The sequence below is a fragment of the Triticum aestivum genome, chromosome 1D (genome assembly GCF_018294505.1).
Source record: "Triticum aestivum cultivar Chinese Spring chromosome 1D, IWGSC CS RefSeq v2.1, whole genome shotgun sequence".
In the NCBI taxonomy this organism is placed as follows: domain Eukaryota; kingdom Viridiplantae; phylum Streptophyta; class Magnoliopsida; order Poales; family Poaceae; genus Triticum; species Triticum aestivum.
In genome coordinates, this window is record NC_057796.1 from 54158620 (window position 1) to 54180034 (window position 21415).

General features: G+C 40.1%; 2 protein-coding genes and 1 long non-coding RNA gene across 3 annotated transcripts; 2 read left to right on the forward strand and 1 right to left on the reverse strand.

Moving 5' to 3' along the window:
- The first annotated feature begins 634 nt into the window (after positions 1-634).
- Positions 635-4873, forward strand: LOC123180257 (uncharacterized). The gene is made up of 2 exons (XR_006490830.1): positions 635-786; positions 911-4873. It is a non-coding gene; the product is annotated as an uncharacterized lncRNA (long non-coding RNA).
- A 4772-nt stretch (positions 4874-9645) lies between these two features.
- On the forward strand, positions 9646-13014 carry LOC123180258 (uncharacterized). Its single transcript, XM_044592251.1, has 3 exons — positions 9646-9988; positions 10122-12441; positions 12530-13014. Exon 2 carries the CDS (start codon positions 10125-10127, stop codon positions 11454-11456), a length of 1332 nt encoding a protein of 443 aa, XP_044448186.1. The 5' UTR covers positions 9646-9988; positions 10122-10124; the 3' UTR covers positions 11457-12441; positions 12530-13014.
- A 6963-nt stretch (positions 13015-19977) lies between these two features.
- Positions 19978-21314, reverse strand: LOC123165047 (protein TonB). Its single transcript, XM_044582676.1, has 6 exons — positions 21235-21314; positions 21062-21142; positions 20909-20962; positions 20688-20738; positions 20345-20424; positions 19978-20265 (listed from the first exon to the last, which is right to left on the reverse strand). The coding sequence occupies exons 1-5, from the start codon at positions 21248-21250 to the stop codon at positions 20345-20347; spliced, it is 282 nt and encodes a 93-aa protein (XP_044438611.1). The 5' UTR covers positions 21251-21314; the 3' UTR covers positions 19978-20265.
- Between the last annotated feature and the right edge of the window lie 101 nt (positions 21315-21415).

The following is a 21415-nucleotide window of genomic DNA, read 5'->3' on the forward strand; positions in this document are numbered from 1 at the left end:
GCTGCTGTTCCATACGTGTTCTTGCTTTTTCTGTTAGAGGTCCTGTCGCAGTTCTTTGCTCTAGTGTCTGTCCTACATATGATAGGTTCTATGCCATATATGCAACCTGTTCTACTATCTGCTTTAGACATGTTTGGTTGCAGTTCATATATGCAGATGTTATTTACCTTCTCACTGTCAGATCGCATGACTAATTTTATCCATGTTATATTAGTCATGCTTTATCTAATATTTATATTAATAAAATCATTTGATAAATTGCTCATATTTCGAACAGATGGTTGGGCGGCTGACGTGCAAAGCGGACACCAAAAGGATGTGCGACATGTCTGTCTCACGTCTGTATGAACGCAAATAGGACCCAAATTTGCGGCAGAAATACGTCTAGATCAACATGTGACAGAGAGTTTTTGCGTTTGCGGCCGTGTGTTGTGCCGTGGCCACCTTGCGGACCTAAACATATGAAATGGGTCGCCACGGGCCTAAATCAGGTGGGCCCTTGTGGCAGCCAGTTTGCAACAAAGAGTAACAAAACATTTCTCTCTCTAAAAAAACAAATCACACCATCGACCTGAAAGCGATAGCCTCGGACGGCCATAAAAAGCGTCTATCGGCAGGCCCTGGGCGTGCGGGTAACTAGTAGAGTGATGTGACCGCGGAGCCCACGCACCGTCAGCTCACTCCCGATCTGAATCCGGATCTACTCGTTTCACTTCAGTCTGCGGCGACGACTTTTCTCCTCCACCGCAGATCTCGTCGGCGCTAGCACCAGCGGCAGCGCCAAAGGTAGCTCGTCTCTCCTCGCACCGTCCTGCAGATTCATGCTCTCGCTCTCGATCTATGCTCTTCTTTTCCTTCTCCTTTTCGGCGTCCATTTCTTGTGGATCTGATCCGGATTCTTGCTTTGCAGAGCTCGATCTGCTCTGCTGTCAACTTCTTCAGCGTCGCGAACTGGAGGCGGAGAGCTGCCGTTCGGTGTTCGTTCAGGCTGCTCTTCTTCAACCTTCTGCCTTCGGCGTCGTCTCTCCTCCTCACGGATCCCGGTCGAGATCTCGTCCACCGCCAGGTCGCACCCTGCTGCAGCCTTGTGGTCACGAGGCGAGGTCGCCGTCTTCGCGTCAACTGGAATCACATCTGGCATCGACAAGCTTACTATTTCCTCCGGCCCGATCTCGCATCGAGAAGCAATTTCCTCCGGTTGGATGTGGCATCGACAAGCTTACTGTTTCCTCCGGTTTGATCTGGCATCGATCTGGAATCACATCACATGTTTGGTCTTCCCTGATCCAGATCTCTTCACTGCATCGATCTGGCCTCCCTCCGAGCACCTCCGGACTGCAAGGTAAGATCTTCCCGAGCTTTCTCTTCAATAGTTACTGGCTCAACACGAAAGTATGCTTGCATACTTGCTGCATTTCTTTGCTTGGTTATAGTGGTGTCTCAAACTTTCTGCTTGAGCATAGTATTTCTTTGCTTGCACCTTTGACTGCTTGTGAAGTTTTTTTTGGGTGAGAAACTGCTTGTGAAGTTGTGGAGCTTACTGTATTTCCTTCTATCATGGAAAATCGGACGCCCTTTAATTGTTAGTATAATCTTTTAAACTGGAGTTAATATACGTAAAATCAATTCTTGGTCCTGAACTTATTTCAGTAGCTTATCTGGTACATATCTAAAGAAGGCTTGTGAATGTGCTGAATCCGCTGGAACTTACTAAAAGTATCACTGATTGGCACATAGTACTCCTCTTTCATTCTATTTAAAAGAGAATCAACTGGCTATGAAATTACTTTCTTCCTCTCTTTTTCTGTGGTACTTTTAATACGTCATTTCCTCTTTTTAATATAAATTTCCTACCTTTTTACTCTTCCTAGATAGCACAATATTTTTAATTTTTTTGTTGTAAATACCTTATGATTATTGATCACATCTGGGGAGAAGAAAATGTGAAGATTTATTAAGTGTTGTTTGTAAAAAAAAAAATCTTTGTAGTTGAATAATTATAACATAACATACAAGATTACTATCTTTGAAGCATCTCACTTTTTCTGTGATAACATAATTCATAAGAAACCTCTTTCAAATAAGACTCCCAAATAATTTTCTACAGAAAAATATATCATAGCGAGAACATATGTTTCGTGAATTGGAGAAAATATCGAGAGCTATTTTCAAGAACTGTGGTGGTGTACCATAGCCATTATTGCTACAACTACTATTTTGGTTAGTAATATACCGAATGGAGCAAAAAATTATTGATTCTGTTTTCTCAATTTTATGTGTCATGAGGTAACAAAAGATGCTATATTTGAAGGAAATGAAAGGGATATTGTCGCTCAATTGTTATGATCTGCTTCTCATCTGAAGACTAGTTTATTACATATAAGCATATTTTTGAAAGTTTGAGAGAGAGATCACAAGCAGATCCCGTGCAGAAGGGAACATCATTGCTACAACTACAATAATTCTTCCACTTCAAGAGCCATTGGGCCGCTAAACAAGTCTTTAGATGAGAAGGTAGATCATAATAGCTGAGCGAAATGAAAGTGATATTGTTGCTTAATTGTTATGATCTGCTTCTCATCTGAAGACTAGTTTATACATATAAGCTATTCTTGGAAGTTTGAGAGAGAGATCACAAGCAGATCCCGTGCAGAAGAGAACATCATTGATACAACTATAATAATTCTTCCACTTCAAGAGCCATTGGGCCGCTGAGAAATATGTTTAGATATAATAAACAAGTCTTCAGATGAGAAGGCAGATCATAATAGCTGAGCAGTAATATTATTTTCATTTTGTTTTCTTACAAACTAGCATCTTTTGTAACCCCACAGCCCATAGCATTGAGCAAACACAACCAATCATTATTTGCTCTATTTGGTTATTACTAACCAAAATACTAGCCATAGTAATGATGGCTAATGATACACCTCCACATTTCTTCAAAAAAGTTCTCGCTACTTACTCCATTTTTCATGCGGACACCTATTCATCATGGGAAGAGTGACATTATTCGTAGACACTGATTTGCATGTTGTTATGATTATTTGACTGTAGAGATTGGTCTTTGTCACACCATACTCATTAACCAACTTGGTGAGTTTCTAATGGACAAAAGGCACGTGCACATAGTACTCGTCTTTTATTCTATTTAAAAGAGAATCAAATGGCTCTGAATTTTTTTCTTCATCTCTTAGTCCGTGATACTTCTATTATGCCAATTTTTTTTAATCCAATTTAGCTGCCTTTTTACTCTTCCTAGCTAGCACAATGTTGATAATTCATTATCTTCATTGCGATTTCTAAATTCCTATAGTTCATTTTAGTTTTTGTGTCTAAATAAATTGATGTGCCAATTAATATTTATATTTTTTTTGTAAATACCTTATGATTATTGATCACATCTGGGTAGAGAAAAGGTGAAGATTAAGTGTTGTTTGTATACGTTTTAGTTGTAGTTGGATATCATCATAACAAGATGCAAAATTAGTATCTTTGAAGCATATCACTTTTTCTGTGATACATAGTTCATGAGAAACCTCTTTCAAATAAGACTCAAATGATTTTCTATAGAAAATATATCACGACGAGAACATATGTTCATGTGAATTGGAGAAAATATCGAGAGCTATTTCGAAGAAATGTGGCAGCGTACCATAACCATTATTACTATAGCTACTATTTTGGTTAGTAATATACCAAATGGATCAAAAAAATTATTAGTTTTGTTTGCTCAATTTTATGCCTCATGAGGTTACAGAAGATGCTATTTTGAAGAAAATAAAAGGGATATCGTTGCTCCAATTGTTATGATTTGCTTCTCATCTGAAGACTAGTTTATTACATATAAGCATATTTCTGGAAGTTTGAGAGAGATCATAAACAAGTGATCGCCACATGTCGATAGGGCAGCCGCAGCGGACGACTAAACATGTCTCACCCCACCGCACCATACAACTATAATAATTCTTCCACTTCATGAGCCATTGGACTATTGGGAAATATGTTTAGATAATAAACAAGCCTTTAGATGAGAAGGCAGATCATAATAGCTGAGCAATAATATCTTTTTTTTTCTTTCAAACTAGCACCTATTGTAACCCCACAACCCATAGCATTGAGCAAGCACAACCAATCATTGTTTGCTCTATTTGATTATTACTAACCCAAATACTAGCTATAGTAATGATGGCTAATGGTACACCTCCAGATTTCTTCAAAGTAGCTCTCGCTACTTCATTTTTCATGCGGACAATGTTCTCGCTCTAAAATATTCTTATATAGAGAATTACTGGAGAGTCTTATTTTAAATATGTTCAGTTCTATTAATTATGTCATCATAGGAAGAGTGACATTATTTGTAGACACTAATTTGCGTGTTATTACGATTATCCGACTAGAGATTGGTTTTTGACACACCATACTTAATAAATCTTCACATGTTGTTTTGCATGACGCGTGTTGTTTTTCTTCTCCGATGAGGCCTGCCCTTCGCTCACATCTCAAAAGTCCTGAGGAACACGAAGATCAGCGCACCAGCAGTCAGCAGCTCAAGTTCACCGACCCAGGAAAGATATATAGGAACTAGTAGTATATCATAGGGGCACCAGTGCAAATCAAAATAGTGTTTCTGGCTTTTGCTATCATGATGTTGTGATCAAGAACAAGCTGCGTATTCCCCATCCCGATATGGTTGAATGGCTGGAGGGGGCAACTTTGTTTGTAGGTGCCAGTATTCATGTGTCCCTTTGCTGAGAGCCTGAGAGCCTGAGCTTGTCATCTGTCGTCTTGGACATGAGCTTCATAGTATTTTAGGATACTTCCATGACGCCAAATATCTCCGGTAGTCAATTTACATGGCTTTGCTTCCTCCTCTCCTTTTACATGTTGCTGCTGTAGATGTGCTCTTCAGTGACGCCAAATATCTCCGGAAGTCAATTTACATGGCTTTGCTTCCTCCTCTCCTTTTACATGTTGCTGCTGTAGATGTGCTCTTCAGTGACGCCAAATATCTCCGGAAGTCAATTTACATGGCTTTGCTTCCTCCTCTCCTTTTACATGTTGCTGCTGTACATGTGCTTGCATATTTGGTTCAATGTCTTACCCTTTTTCCATGACCAATTGCACGTGCTTACAAAGGGAGTCTGTAAAAACATGAGTTTTTTTTAAGGTTGTAAACACATTACTTTGTGGTAGTGTGTGGTTGAAAAAAGTTGGAAGGTGCTTATGGAAACAAAGGTTGTCCTCGTATATGATCCGCTTGCGTCTCTTGATGGCAACAGGCTGCGGCGGTAGGCGCCTCTCCAAACATATAATCATACCGCCGCCTCTCCAAACATATAATCAACCGGCGGTGGATCTGTATGGCTAACGGCGAGGACAATGTTTGGTTTGGCAATTTTTTTTGCTGTAGCTATGATTTTGCGTGAGACTGATTATCATTCCAGGTTTTCTAATGAAGCTACAGTAGTACATGAGCACAGGGAGTCAGCTGGAGTGGCTCATAGCTTAGTTAAAGCTGCTGCAGCCTTACATGTGGCTGGGTAGTTTACCCGATATTTGTTGTATTCCGTTGAATGTTTTGAATGAAAGAACAACCCTGTTCTACTAAAAACATGAATTAGTCTTCCCATTAGGGCACATACACAGGATTCCTTCTATATGACACACGTAGGCGTCAGGTAGGCAAGGAAACACCCACATCAGCCTAAATGTGCTGAAGTGTAGCGGCTCACTTACGTTGTTCTATTTTTTGTGCAAATACATCAACTAAATATAATAAAAAATTCATAAAATATATTTACACAAATATACTGATGAAATAAATTGAAATGTACAGAACATATTTCAATAAATATATGTATTTAGAAAATCTGCACATTGTGTTTAAAAAATGTTCAATGTGTATTTAGAAAATGTTCACCATATATTAAAAAAATCTTCAGTCTCTGTTTATTAAATGTTCAGTGTGTATTTAATTATTTTCACATTATATAAAAAAAGTATTTCTATATATTTAAGAAATATTCATCATATATTACAAAAATGTTCAACATACACTGAAAATAGTCCGCCATGTTTAAAAAAATGTCCATGTATGAAAAAAGAGTAGATTTATAAATAAACATAATAAAAGAAAAAGAAAAAAGAAAATAAACCGAGCAAATGAAAAAACAGGGAAATGAAAATAAAATGCATAGAACCTTCCAAAGTATTCCAAGAACAGGATGGAGGAGTATATAAAAAAAAGCGGATGGCAGAGTACCAAAACAAAACCAGAACAAAAGTACAAACAAAAAATCAGAAAAAAATGCTTAGTTGCTGCGCACGAACGGAACATCATGAAACCTGCTATTGCTACGGCTCAATTCGGTCGCCTACGAGCAACACATAACCGAAAACACACGATGGAGTTGCTGTGCATGAACAAAACAGTACGAAACTGTTACTGGACCAACCTAGTTCAGTCGCCTGCGAGCGTGACCTCGTCCATGGCGTCAAACATGCGCCCATATACAGCGCAAACACTATATCTCGCCAATTGTGAGTGGGAACAATTGCTCGACTACACACGGCAATTTTTGAGCTGCGGCCCCTTAAGCCGCGGCGTTCATTTCTTTGTGTGTGGGCCAGCTTTCTTTGGAGTGGGGGCCAGGTTTTAGGCGCGATGGCTAGTTTGTTGGTGCAACTAGCTAAAGGTTACCCGGGGGGTGCTCCCACAAGGGCCCGTTTTTTGGCCTGGGAGCGCACCAAGCGGTGCGTCTAGCCGCTGCCATGTGTCATGTGTTGGGTGCTCCCTATAAATCTTGTTTATTTTTTTCTCTGAAAAAATTTGGGCTTTAGTTTTTTGGTTTCTTTGGTTTTTCGGTTTTTGCCTGGTTTTTCCTAGTTTTTGGAGGAAAAAAGTGTTGTTTTGAAAGCGCTTTACCAAAAAGGCACAACATGTGCTTCCCGAAAACGGGGCAAGCACATCCTGTGTTTTCTTCCACAAGAAGCACATACTACCTCTGTCCCGGTTTATTGCCCCCTTTTGTAATTTTGTGCCAAATTTTGACTAGTTTAACTAACAGAAGGTTAATGCATGTCCTAAAAGAAATATCGTTGGATTCATATTTGAGCATACTTTTTTAATGAAATTATTTTTGCTACATATAACTTATATTTTATTAGTTCAAATTATAGTGAAATATGACACAAAATACGATGGGGACTAATAAACCAGGAAAATGATAGTATTTTCTTTTCACAGGAAGCACAACCCATGCTTCTCGAAAAGGGAAAAGCATAGATGTGCTTCCGCGAGAAGGGGAAAGCATAGCATGTGCTTCTAAAAAAAGTGAGAACACAACAGTGTTTTCGGGCTATGATTTTTTCCTCTAGTTTTTTGGTATTTATTTTTTTGTTTTTTTTGTTTTGTTTTCGATCTTTTCCGTTTCTGGTTTTCTGGCTTACTTTTTTTTCGGTTTTCACATAAAAAAGTTCGTCGAAACCTATTAACATGGGATCAACTTTCGAAGATCCTGACATGATAAATCCAACAGTGAAAACGGTTTGGTATTTGGACACACGATTGAGAAGATAAAACATTTTAAATAAACAAATCTACGAATAAAAGGAAAACTCCTACACAATTGGCACACTGCAGTGCACCACTTCTTAGCACCTGTGAAGATGAAGATTGACCTTTGCAAGGGGTTAACCTTAACTAGTTATTTCGTTGGTTCGTAGGTTCAATTTTTTTACTTTGTTTCTCTGGTCTAGGTTTTCAATGAGTTTTTTAGTCTGGTTTCTCTGTTGTTTTCATTCCTTTCCCAATTTCTTTTCCTTTTCCTTTTTATTTTATGTTCTTGTTTTTGTCTTGTTTTTTATCTTTATATTTTCTTCTTTGTGTTCTTTTTTGGCTTTCATTTTTATGAATAATCTATGAACACTTTAAAACATATGAACGCTTTTTCAAAATGCACAAACACATTTCAAAATTAAATGAATATTTGTTAGTTGGGTGGTCATATTTAAAATCCATAATTGACAATTATGAATACATGATTTTTCTTGAATTATGCTATACACTTTTCAAAATGCATGATGAACATTTTTAAAACAAGAACAATTCTTAATACATGACATAATTTTTCTAATATATATATTTAAAAAATTCAAGATGGGTATTTTTTAGTGTATGATGAATAATTTTTAAAACATGATTTTTAATAAATGATAAATATTTTCGAAAATTATACTATGATTTTTTTATAAATATGATTAAAAATTGTCAATACAAGATCAATTTTCTAAATATACGATGATCATTTTCCATAAATTATGCATATATTTTAAAATAGACATTGAACATTTATCAAATACATGATAAATAAATTTTAACACGTGACAAACTTTTTAAAAAATTGAGAAACAGTTTAATATATGGCTTTTTTTTTGTAAATTTAGTACATTAAAAATAATTATTTAAAAATAATTAGTACATCTAAAATGGAAAATTCTACTTCCTTTGAGCTAACTAAACTGCACATAGTATTTCTTAGAGCTAACAAAATTGTACATACCCTTGAAAAAAAGAGCTTGTAGCATATCAAACTATAGACCATACTTCGATGGAAGAAAAAACTAGCAATCGTACGCTATGCTGGGCCGTCCCACCCAGCGCGAAGTGGGCAACCGCTCCCTCTCGCTCGCAAGAGGCGAGATACAGACGTAGCCCATATTTCTAGGCATATATATCTATGTACTACTAGCTCTGTCCTACCCCTAAAAAAAAGAGCTCTGCCCTTATTTACTAATCCCCTCGTATTTTGGGTCAAAAATATGGACATATATTTGACTAGCCAAACTTTCATGCATGTCACAAAAAATTATATTGTCGAATTCTTATTTGAATGTAGTTTCTTATGATATTGTTTTTGCTACATATGACTTATATTTTATTAGTTGAAATCATGATCTAAATATGACCAAAAATATTCTGGGGGGGGGGGGGGGGCAGTAAATGGGGATAGAGCTAGTACATCATGTCGTAAAACTTTGAGGGCCATATTACACACATTTTATTAGTCAAATTTATAACCTTTGCACACTATACAAATCTGGATGGAGTTCTTATTATAGTTTTTTTCTTGTCTTAATAAAGTCAATGCATGTTTCATAGGACATCGAATCTTCCATTTGTGCATTGGTCAATGGGATAGATACTGTCACATTGACATGCATGCCTCTTTTTCTACTGTAATCATTGTTTCATTAATTGATCTCGGTTGATCTTTCTAAACTTTGAGGGCCACCTCGCTCAATCTATCTTGACATATTAATCAATGAGAGAAGTGCATATATCAACCTTCAACTCTTTGGTCGGTCTAATATACACCCCTCATCTATTATACCGTCTAAGTTGCACCCTCAAACTGTCAAAACCAGACGAATTACCCCCTGTCTCGCCTTGACCCTGGTTTTGGTCCAGTAAGCACATGTTGACCAGGTCAACTCGTCCAGTCAGCATGCCACGTCTGACTTAACCTACACAGCCCGAGCACCCCCTTTCTCTCGTTCATCTCTCTCTCAGATTTCCCCACCGCCGCCTGGCGCTGAGGAAACCAGCGCCGCCGCCCCGATCTCTCCCCACCGCCGCCCGATCTCTCCCCACCGCCGCCCCTCTCCCCCACCGCCGCCCTCTCCTCCCCCACCGCCACCCCGATCTCTCCCGAGGAGACCGACGCCGCCACCCCGATCTCTCCCGAGGAGACCAGCGCCGCCGCCCCGGTCTCTCCTCACCGCCGCCTGAGTTGTTCCCGCCACCGGCCGATCTGACGCTTCCACCGCCTCCTCCAGTTATCCCCTCCACGGGCAGAGCTCCTACCCCAACTCCAAGCAGAGCCCGCAGCTCCTAGGCTGATCTCGACGGTGAAGTATCGTCGCCGCCGTAGCTTGCCAAGTTCTTCCAGTGCTCGGACACGAGGTTGAGGACGCGAAGAATTAGGTGAGCAATATTCCCCCGCCCACTTCTGCCATCTTCTCCATCTTTCACAGAATAGTTCATAAGGCTCACTTAGGGATGATTTGGGTCCTCTGCAACAAAGTGATTTGATCTCATTTATTTTTTGCAATCATAGGTTATGGATCCAGCAGATTGTATTGCTGTCCGTTTTCATTTCAATGGGGAATTTATCAATGACGGGAAGACAGTACAATATGTGGGGGGCAAAGAAGCAATGTCCTTTTTAGATCGAGCAATCTTGAGCTTACAGAGAATTCAACAATGTTTGAGTGAGCATTATGTCACAGTGGACGGACAACAATTGCACTGGCTCTTCCCTGGGAAGGATTTATTTGATGGGTTGTTGATGCTGTCTGAGGACAAGTCTGTTGAAACACTGTCAGCATGTACAACAGATGCAGGTGTGGCTGATGTGTATGTCGAGGATCCAGCCATGCAAGATGAAGAAGTTAGTGAGGAAGAAGATTGGGCTGAAGACGAGTATGTAGCTACTGCTGATGAGAAGAAGTCCGCAAAGGAAAAGCCAATTGATGTAGAAAGCAGCTCCGATGATAGTGACTTTGTGCCACCAGATTGTTCATCAGATGACGATGAGGCAGATGCTATTAGGCAAGATTACAAGAAATTCAAAAAGAGCAAGAAGATGGCAGCTGAAAAACTTGCACTTGAGTATGAGTTTGAAGCATTGAATGTAGTTAAACCTGAAGGCAATTATGAAGATGACTCAAGTGCCGAAGAGGATGAATCTTATGACGAGGATAGTGATGGTGAACTTATCAAGCGTGAGTCTGAATATGCTAGGTTTAATAGTAAAGCAGAAGTGATCAAGTTCACCTTGGGTATGACATTTAGTGGGAAGAAGGAGTTCAAAGATGCAATCATTCGTTATGCACTGAAGGAAAGAAAAGAAATCAAGTTCTTAAAAGATGAGGGAGTCAGAGTAAGGGCAAAGTGCACATGGCCTCATTGTCCTTGGGTGTGTTTGTTGAGGAAAACATCAAAGTTTGAAAGTTGGCAGATTACTTCATTTACTGAGGAACACACTTGTCCAAAAAGGAAAGATAGTGCACTAGTTACAAGTAGACGGATTGCAGAAAAGTTTGAGAGTTCGATAATGTCAAGTCCAGAATGGTCAATCCAGCAATTAAAGTCAACCATACAGGAAAAAATGTTTGCAAATGTGTCAATATCCAAAATCAAGAGAGCAAAAGCACTTGTCATTGGAAAAATGCTTGCGGCTAAAGAGGGAGAGTACAACCAAGTGTTTGATTACCAACTTGAGTTACTTAGAAGCAACCCTGGGACTACTTGTGTGGTCAAGCTTCACCCAGATTTTGAAGAACCAACATTCCACCACTTTTATGTGTGCTTTGATGCTTGTAAGAAGGGCTTCTTTGCAAAAAGGAATATTGAATGTTGTTCACCACTGGGCTCCAATGGCAGAGCATAGGAATTGTGCTAGGCACATATATGCTAACTGGAGGAAAAAATATAGGGAAAAGGACTGGCAAAAGCTATTCTGGGCTTGTGCAAAAGCACCTTGCACAATGTTGTTCAATCTTGCAAGGGCCAAGTTAGCACAATGCACACCTGATGGAGCAAGGGATGTTATGAACACAGACCCACAACACTGGAGCAGGGCTTGGTTCAGGTTAGGAAGCTGTTGTGATTCTGTGGACAACAACATTTCTGAAACTTTTAACAAATGGATAGTTGAGGCTAGATTATATCCTGTGATAACAATGTTCGAAACAATTAGGCAGCAAATTATGATCAGGATACAAGAAATGAGAAGTGAGATGGAAAGTTGGACTGGCATCATCTGTCCAAAAGTACTGAAGAAGCTACAGAAAAGCATAGATTATTCTGCTTATTGTCATGCAATTTTTAATGGCAATGATGCTTATGAAGTGAAGACAAGAGTACATAGGTACACTGTCAGATTGTATGACAGGACATGTAGTTGTAGGTATTGGCAGTTGTCAGGCCTTCCTTGCTCTCATGCCATCAGCTGCATACACTGCACTACAAACAAATTGGATGATTACATTGCTGATTGCTACAGAGTGGATAATTTCAAAAAAACTTATGCTTATTGTCTGCAAGCTCTTGAGGGAAGAGCTGCATGGCCTGTGTCTCAGAGACCAAAACCAAAAGCACCTAGGCACATCAATATGCCTGGTAGGAAAAAGAAGTGTAGAACAAGAGAAGAGGAAGAAAAACCAAAGACTAGCAAAGTTAGCAAGGTTGGCACAGTGATCAAGCGTAGCTTGTGCAAGCATAGTGGACACAACAAAACAACTTGCAAACAAAGAAATGGAGTGCCTAGTGCTAGTGCTCCATCTGCTTCTGCTCCTAGTGGTACTGCTCCACTTTCTGCTACTCCTAGTGCTCCTAGGGGAAGTGCTCGTCCACCAAGTGAAGCACCTGTTCTGGTAAGCTCGTTCACCATATTTTTCTGCCGTACTTTCTTTTTTGTACCACTGCTGATATAATGTAGTACATCTAATTATTCTATTATAGAGTTCACAACAAAGCACTTCACACAAAAGAAGGGCCACCGAGGAGATGGCACCACCAAGACAAGCAAAGAGAAGGGCGCCAACTAATAACAACAGTAGGTCAAATAATTTCTCTGGAAATACCTTCAATGTACATGGAAGCTCGAATGTCAATGTCAATGTTTGCACTGGTACTTCTCGCGCGACAACTAGCAGCAAAGTTACCAAAGAGAGGTGCAGTAGCAATGGTAGTAACAAAGGCAAGGGGACTGGCAAGGCCAAATATGCTCGGTTTCGAAGCTTGCTGGGATTTGAAAATTGAGAGTTATTTGTGTGCTTGTGAGATTTGGGTGTCGATCAGACCTATCTATGTGAGACCTATGTGTCAGACCTATTTGTGAGACCTTTGTGTGTATCAGACCTATCTATATGTATGTGAGACCTATGTATGTGTGTTTCAGACCTATATATATGTATGTGTGACCAAGTTCTGTTCAAGCCTTTTTATTTGTTCATATGATGCTCAAATGGTACCAAATGGCACCAAAATGCTGCCGAATTTTGACCAGCAGATTAGGATATTTTTCAAATTATCGACTTATGCATTATACATTCATTTCAATGCTGACATGGCATGCTGACTGGACGAGTTGACCTGGTCAACATGTGCTGACTGGACCAAAACCAGGGTCAAGGCGAGACAGGGGGGTAATTCGTCTGGTTTTGACAGTTGGAGGGTGCAACTTAGATGGTATAATAGATGAGGGGTGTATATTAGACCGACCAAAGAGTTGAAGGTTGATATATGCACTTCTCTCTTAATCAATTGTGGCATGAAGCCACAACCATAGCACGTAGAAAATCTAGACTCTGTTTAGTGAGATGCATATTTGCATGCTATATTGGACACAGGAAGTTATGTCATGCTAGCTACCCGGAAGTGAATTTTCCATCATAATGTTTTTCCACACATATATGGGAAAAAGGGTGAACTAGCAGAAGCTCAGATAGACCTGCACAGTTTCATTAGTAGTAAATGTGTAGACATTGCACTTATATGATATATGCAGCACAACAAATAACTATGATTGTTATAGTCCCCACAGAAAATAAAATAAAAATAAGATTACAGTCATATGTAGAAAGGTACCAAAAACGAGGAAGCACTTTTTTTTGCAGAGAATAAAGGAGTTTTATTCTGGTACTGTGTTCAGAACAACCAAAATTTGCCAAATAATTAGCCAACCTATTTTGGTCTCAAGCTACTTTCTAGGGCATAAACTTCCATTCTTGCATCAACCTTTTGATCTCATCAACTAGATGTCCATACGCCGAGCGGGCCAAGGTATGGTCTCACAAGGCAAACAGGGCCACCGAAGAATCTGTCTGAACGATAAACGGGAGATCTATCCATTGAAACTCCAGGGCCATGCCCTCCACTTTGAGAGCTTCATTATCGATATGAAGTGGAAATTATCCTCCTAGCAGAGTTCCAAAGAATCATGCCCGACCCCGCGGAGCCATCCGCTGGCATTAAAGAGCCACCGACAGAGAGCACAACATGGCCCATGCGTACATCGCCCAAGAAATTTCTTGTTGTATTGCTGAGATATTTTTGTCTTGGATATTCTCTGGTAACTAGCTTGTGTTTACCTTCTTTTTACAAAGTTTGCTCGAATTCAATAATTTTAGGTAATTTTTGGTAAATTTGAAATTCCTTTGAATAATTCCAAGTTGTATTTGACTAATATCATTCGAAAGCGGTCCTACCGCGTCCCACTGGTTAATTTTCCAAACCCCCAAAAATGTTGATATTAATTACTTACTTTTCCATGAAAGTATATTTAGTTCGTTTGAGGTCACAATGTGATAGATTACTTGTTTATCTGAACCAGAGTTTAATGTTTCAGATTGACACCGCTCAAGATAAAATTCATAGGTTTGAGAAAAATATTTTAGATTGGGCTTGCAGGCCGGCCTCTCATGGCCCACCAATAGACATGAACACAAAAGGCTTTAGATTGGGCTGTAATGGGCCTTGGGACAACAATATTGCCTGAAATTGCTCCCCTTCCATTTTGAATAGGCTGAATTCCCGCTTCATTATTACCAGCAACAGGGAACTGAAGTCTATCAAAGACCGTAGTAACTGCTACCGTTGATTTTGCCATGCTATTCCTCTGATTTTGAAAATTATTTGTCGCTTGATTGTAATACCTTGGAGCTCGAATAGCATCTGCATATGAATTTGCATTTCTTGAACAAGAGACAACTATCCAACCATCATCTTGCTCAGGATCGGTCAAAGATCGATGCTTTGGCCCATTTGGTCCCCAAAGGAGGAATCCAAGATTGAATTCAGGCAATGAGACATTTCCTCCATTGTAAATAGCAAAACCAACATTGATGGAAGAAAACAAGAATTTGAAAAGTGGCTCACGAATTTTCTGAACTTTGAAGAGAGAGGCTCGTCCTCCGAAGCAGGAAAGGAGAATTGTACCTACTGATTCCTCCGTGAGACGGATCTTGGATCTTGTATACTCAGCCACCATAAAGAATTCTCGTTGCCCATTTTCTGCCGTAAAGTTGATTGGAAGTTTCAGAGAGCGCCAAATACAATCCTTGAAGGCATGGCCTCTATCAAAGCGGAGATCCGATAAAGACATGTCTTACCCAAGGGAGCAGAAGAGGTTGGGAGTAGGGTGGCTACCGCAGTCGGAGTGACTATCGGCGTGAGCAGCGGTGGCCGCCGTGGCCGGGCTGGCCAACGGCGGGGCTAGGAGCGGGGCGGCTAGTCGGCTACACTACTTCGCGTGGAGGTTGTTTGGAGTTGGATAGGCTTTGATTTGTAACTGGCCGTCTCCAGCAAGTTTGAGTTGTTGATGACCAAAAGGATTATACGGATTACAAAATCATAGAAATTGCATACCATTAGGATGAACATGACATCTCTCGAGGAAAAATTGTATATTCCACTCTACTTACAGAACAAATTAATTGCACTGATGTATACATTCTGATGGATTCCAATGTCAATGAATCTTTTAATTTGACCCAGTTAGATTTACCAAGATTTTTCTCGGTCAGAATAATTTGCAGTTCGTCTTGGCTGAGAAGGCTGAGCTGCTTCGCCTTGAGTTGCAAGGTTGCCTGGCGCAGGTTACGAGTTTTTTGGTGAGGGTGGAGGCTACCCTTGGTAGGCTCATAATTGCGCCTGATTTCACTCACCCGACCGAGCTCCATGTTGATTGTGTGGAGAGAGAGAGAGAGAGGAAGCTGACTTCTATGAATGTTTTCCCCTCGTATTAGCTCTACTTGTCATCGTTGCATGTTGCATCGACTGCCTCTAGGAGTGAGGACATCACCGACATTGTTGCTCTGGTGCTGGTGCTGTAGATCATGCCCGAGCTACAAATGATGTGCGGGGAGCATGCTTCGCCTTTGTAAATGGTACATGCAGACTCGCTTGTGACTTTGATAGTGGTTGCACCGCCACCCACACCACCACCATCACAAACTAGTAAGGCACTCATCTTCGTGGAGCGTGGAGGTTTGGGTGGTGTTGTCTTCCAACCTCCCGAGCCCATCGTCCAGGTGGTTCCTATGAGTAATGAGGTTGTGATATCAGTTGCATCATCGCAAGTTTCTGAGGCTTTCTTTGCTATTTTTTTTGAGAATTAATGGCCATATTTGAGTTTGCTAACCCTAGATCTAGCAAGATAGCTGGTTGCTTACTGAAGGAGGAGGCAATCAGGGACAAGAGCAAGAGGGTGTGCGCTAGCCATCGTTCCGTCACCCTGAAGGAGAAATTATTAGGGAGAAAAATCAAGCAGAGTGGCGCCATAAGCAAGGTGTTTGTGACTGCTTGACAGATTTTTCTTTTCTTTTCGGGTTGTTGTGTCTTGTCTGATGTATTTTTTGATGTGTTTTCGACAGTGGTTCTTTTGAAACGTTGTGATCCATGGGCCTGAGGTCTGTGGTTGTAGTGGGGTTATTTGCTTGTCTGGAGGGGTGGTCGTGGAGATTCATGCTTTGGGAGTAGTCCACATGTGGCCATGTTGTAACGGTTTTCGCCCAATTTTTCCTCAATCTATTGGGCAATTCTCTTCTGCTTAATTATTCGATGTGGCAAATCTTTTGCCTTAGTTTCAATAAAATAAAATAAAATACATATAGCGTATGCCGCCTGGAATTACACCAAATAAGATGGATAATTATTGTCAAGTGCATTAAGGGTTTTTGTCCCTTTCAATAATGCACCATATGTGGTTTAGTTCCGTGAAAACCAAGAGGGAAATGTACTATTTTCCTTCACATATGGATGTGATCCTCTTGTCCAGGTTCAGGATGGCAAATGTCCACCATATTTCACCTAAAAACAGATACAAACTGAAGGAAAATGTACTATTGGATTGTTCATAGTTTAAGAAAATAGTAGAAACTGTGGATTCTTATTTAGGAAAACTATGTATTTCTCAAGGTTTGAACACAATATCCTGCAATAAGGGCCTGACCGCGTGTAATTTCCTTGATCTTGCCGTTCAAATTAGCACAAGTCTTTTGAGAGTTAATGTAGTAGCTCTCTAGCTGGCTAGGTCTTGATATTCTATATAAACATCTATCAGTATTCAGATGGTACAATTGTCATGGCGGATTTTTCTTGACTTGACTAGCTGATGTGTATATATATGGTAGGTTTTTCCTTGGTCGTTCTAAATCAGAGTTAAATTTAATTCTCAATACATCAAGTCAAGTCTTTTACGTGCATAGTTTGGACGATATACGCTCCTGCTCATTAATTGGGCAGTTAGGGTGTGTCAATGGCCCTATCTTAACAAGCTGGCTGTGATTTCACTCGCTGACTCCTTACTTCCCAGCTGTGCATACGTACACACGGACAAATAGATATTCATTCCACTCAAACGTGAGAACATGGAATTTTTATAGTGGCCTCTCTAGCATTGACGATGACAACATACTTGGCCGGGTCGCTCTTGGCCACTTGAGCTCGATCTCGGCACGCCTGCACCCACTTGTGCACTCATCCATATATGGCATAGCAGGTGTCCCTCCGATTCTGGCCGGCGTGCAGCAGCAGCCCGCGAGTTGCCGTTACTGGAGTCGGTTCTAACTACACTAACTAGTACAAGTAAATATTACATGCACAATTGGACTGTGGATAGGATACACACAGTTCCATCATGCTACTGTAAATATGGTAAGTGAAATTTCAACCATAATGTGTTTTCCTCCGTAGTCATGTAGAGGTCACGATCAAGGTTTTGGTTACCGAATGGTGCATTTTTACCGAGGGGGACCGGTAAACATGGTTACCACGGTTACCATGGAATTTCAAGCAAATTTTGAACGAAATTTATAATTAAATTTTGAGTTCAAATTCTTTCAAAATAGATATAGATAGCACTTAAACATACATTTATCATAAAAGATCTACTAGCCCAGTGGAACGTTGTCTACACGCGTGTTGTCAAGTGCTGCCATACTTTATTATACATTGAGAGTTTGAATTAAAAAATAATTTAAAAAATCGATTTTTTTTGCTCGAAATGCCCATTTACCAAGGGGGTCCGAAATATGCGGTAACCATGGTAAATCTCGAAATTTCGAGCGGTAACCAATACCCTGGTCACGATGGGATGTTGGCCCTGTAGGAGGGGTTTTCTTGGGGGCTTCCATCCTGGTGACCAAGGTCACCATTGGTCCTAATTGTGCAGAATTATTGGCTTGTCAGGAGTCGTTGTTTATAGCTCGGGATCTTGACCTCTGGAAGGCGATGGTTGCACAGGGCTGCTCGGAGTTTGTTAGAGCTATTGATAAAGGAAGTAGAGGAGGAGGGCATGTGGTTTTCGATCCCGAGCTCACATACACGCTGATTGATAAACAGCCAAATAAAAAAATAGTTTTTTTAAATCTGTTTTTTATAAACAGTGATGAATTCTTCACCCGCGTACAGAATTTTGTGATGAAATCACATTCATGGGGGTCTGGGAAAAAAAGAAAAATCGATGCTCCCAAAAAACTATTGTTGGAAGCCTTTTGAAATCGATTTAGTTTTTTTCGCCCAGGTCGCCACGAATGTCATTTCATCGCTAGTTTGTGTGCACAGTTGAAACATTCATCAATGTTTATCACAAAAAGAAAATAAGATTTTTTGTGTGTGGATATTTTTAGGAAGTTTTTGACTTTTACAGGTCATGAAGGGATCATGTGTGCTCGGGATCAAAAGAGCACTTTCGAAGGAACAAACGTGATGGACATCAAGGAGATCATGAGTATGAGCAGGAGCTAGGAGATATAGTGCTTTGTTATGAAAGAAGAGAGGATAATGTAGATGCCCATAATATTGCTAGAAAGCCTCTTGAATTAGTACCGGGGTGGCATGTCCGGATTTTGGAGCCCCCGGGCTCTGTAAAACTTTTTATTATCGATGAATAAATGAGCTAGGGTGTTTCTCTAAAAGAAGCTACAAAAATTAGAGCAGATATACTAGTCTATGTAGAAATTTAAGGACCAATAAAATATTACACATATTTTATTAGTTTAAATATAAATAAAGACTTAAAAGTCGTGCATGCTATACAAATCAGATGGAGCTGAGTCCTATATTTTTTCTGTTTCAATAATGTTACATGATCGTGTCAATGCATGTGTTTGCAGGACAATAAATCTTCCATTTGTGCATTGCTCAATGATAGATACTGTCATACTGATATGCATGCCTGTTTTTCTACTGTAACCAAGGCAACGATAATATTGCTCTATCACCGGCAATCATTGTTTCATTAAATCGATCCCAGTTCAACTTTCTAACTCATTTCTGTGGTGAGTTAGTTGTGTTCTCGCTCATTGGCTCCTTAATTCGGGAGAGCTTCGGTTCAGACGAACAAATATCAATATGAAGCAAAAATAATCCTCCTGGCAGAGTTCCCGAGAATCCTTGCCCGACCACACGGACCCATCCGTCGGCATGAAAGAGCCACTCATAGACAGTACATGGCATATGCGTACATTGTGCAAGGAATTTCTTGTTGTATTACTTAGAGATTTTTCACTCGGCGTATTCTCCAGTAACCAGCTCTACATGTCCCACTTCCCCATAGAGAAGAAAAACGACCTGTATTTACAAATTATTTTTTTATAAAATTTGCTCGAATTCGGTAAATTTAGATACATTTTGGCAAATTTGAAATTCCTTTGAATAATTCCAAGTGTTATTTTGACTAGTATAATTGGTAGCTGGTCCCACCACGGGTCACCTGTTATTTTTCCCAACCCCCCAAAATGTTTGTATTACTTACATAAATTTCCATGAAAGTGTATTCAATTTGTTTGAGGTCAATGTGATAGATTACTTGTTTATCTGATGTGGGGCTGATAAAAGTTACGTATTGACATGGCTCAAGATAAAATTCACAAGTTTGTGAAGAAAAACATACATTAATTCCATGGCAAAAAAGAAGATAAACTTAGTACAATCCAAATTTATTAATACATGTGAAATCAATACAATACCAACATACCAACTTAAGTCAGTGAACAAATCCACCAAAGGAAGTACAAACTATAAACATGCAATAGATTGATACATATTTCTGTTCCACCTCTTAACTTCTTACACACTATTAGTGTCTTCAGTATACGTATCACCTCGTTCTTCTTCTTGATCCATCCACATGAGAGGATTAAAATATATATGTGAATCCTGAATTCACCGCTGAGAATAATTTGGAACCTTGCCTAACAAAATAAAATTTCAGTGTGTCAGGTTTCTGCGGAGCCACACGCACAATATATGCAATAATTATAGTTCGTATACCTAGGTTGGCTTGTTTTGTTTTGTGCTGCTTGATACCTTCAGCGGCGGTGTGGAATGACTTGTAGCTTTAGCTGCTGCACCTGCACACATGCAAAATCACAAGAGACAAACATTAGAGAATCCATTGACTATTTGGTCATGGAAGAAAAAGATCAGCTGAAGTCTTTTGGAGAACAGGGATGTGAAAGCTAGTTCAAAAGGTGGGCAGGGAATTGAAACAAGTCCGACGTGGATGATGGGGCATGCATGCATGCACACGACGATCGAGTATGTAGCTCAGTAGCTGCTCTTGCTTGGAGACGTAATAGTAAGCTTGAATGTTTGAGTAGTTGAGTATACTAACCAGTAGAAGATGCCTCTGCCGGCTGTGCAGGTGCGTTATGTGGTGTCACAACTGCACGGCAATATCAATCAATTAGAGAGTAGTATACGGATACGATCAGTTTAACCAGTTGCATGCATGCATGGGATTAAGATGTTAGGAGGCTGGCTATGCTTATCAATGTAACATGAGGCAAATTTGGAGAGGCTAGCGATGGTGATAGTATCCAACAGGATGAATACCTTTCTTCCCGGCGTCAGAATTTTTCGGTCCAGGCACATCTTTAGTATGCATCACTGCATAACAAATAATTGATATGAAACTTAATTAGTTAATGAATGGGACTGGGATAGTACTACTCGAATGAGCAATTGAGATCGGCGGCCGGTACTAACCATCGTCAGAAGGCGATGCTGAGCCACCTGGTGGTGGAACATAGGTTGGACGGGTAGGTGATGTAGTTTTCAGTAGAGGCACTGCATATATATGGCGTGTCAGAAAATATAAATAGGGCTAGTCTGCATGCACGCAATATACGGTTATGATAAGTGGAGGTTAATTAGCTTACCGTCCTTGGTGAACATGTTGTTTGGACTTGGAGAGGCCTTGATTCTTAACTGGGCGTCTGCAGCAAGTTTGAGCTATTGATGGCCAAACGCTTGGGAAAAGTTCGCCTTTTATAGGCTTATAAGGATTGTGAAATCGTAGAAATTGCATGTAATTAGGACGATCATGACGTCTCTCGAGGA

Excerpts from the sequence above, each read along its gene's own strand:
- LOC123180258 (XM_044592251.1), top strand. The coding sequence starts at position 10,125 with ATGGATCCAGCAGATTGTATTGCTGTCCGTTTTCATTTCAATGGGGAA.
- LOC123165047 (XM_044582676.1), bottom strand. Across the intron at positions 20,963-21,061 it reads AGCATCGCCTTCTGACGATG|TGATGCATACTAAAGATGTG; the intron begins GTTAGTACCGGC and ends TTTGTTATGCAG. Across the intron at positions 20,425-20,687 it reads GGCAGAGGCATCTTCTACTG|GTGCAGCAGCTAAAGCTACA; the intron begins GTTAGTATACTC and ends GCATGTGTGCAG.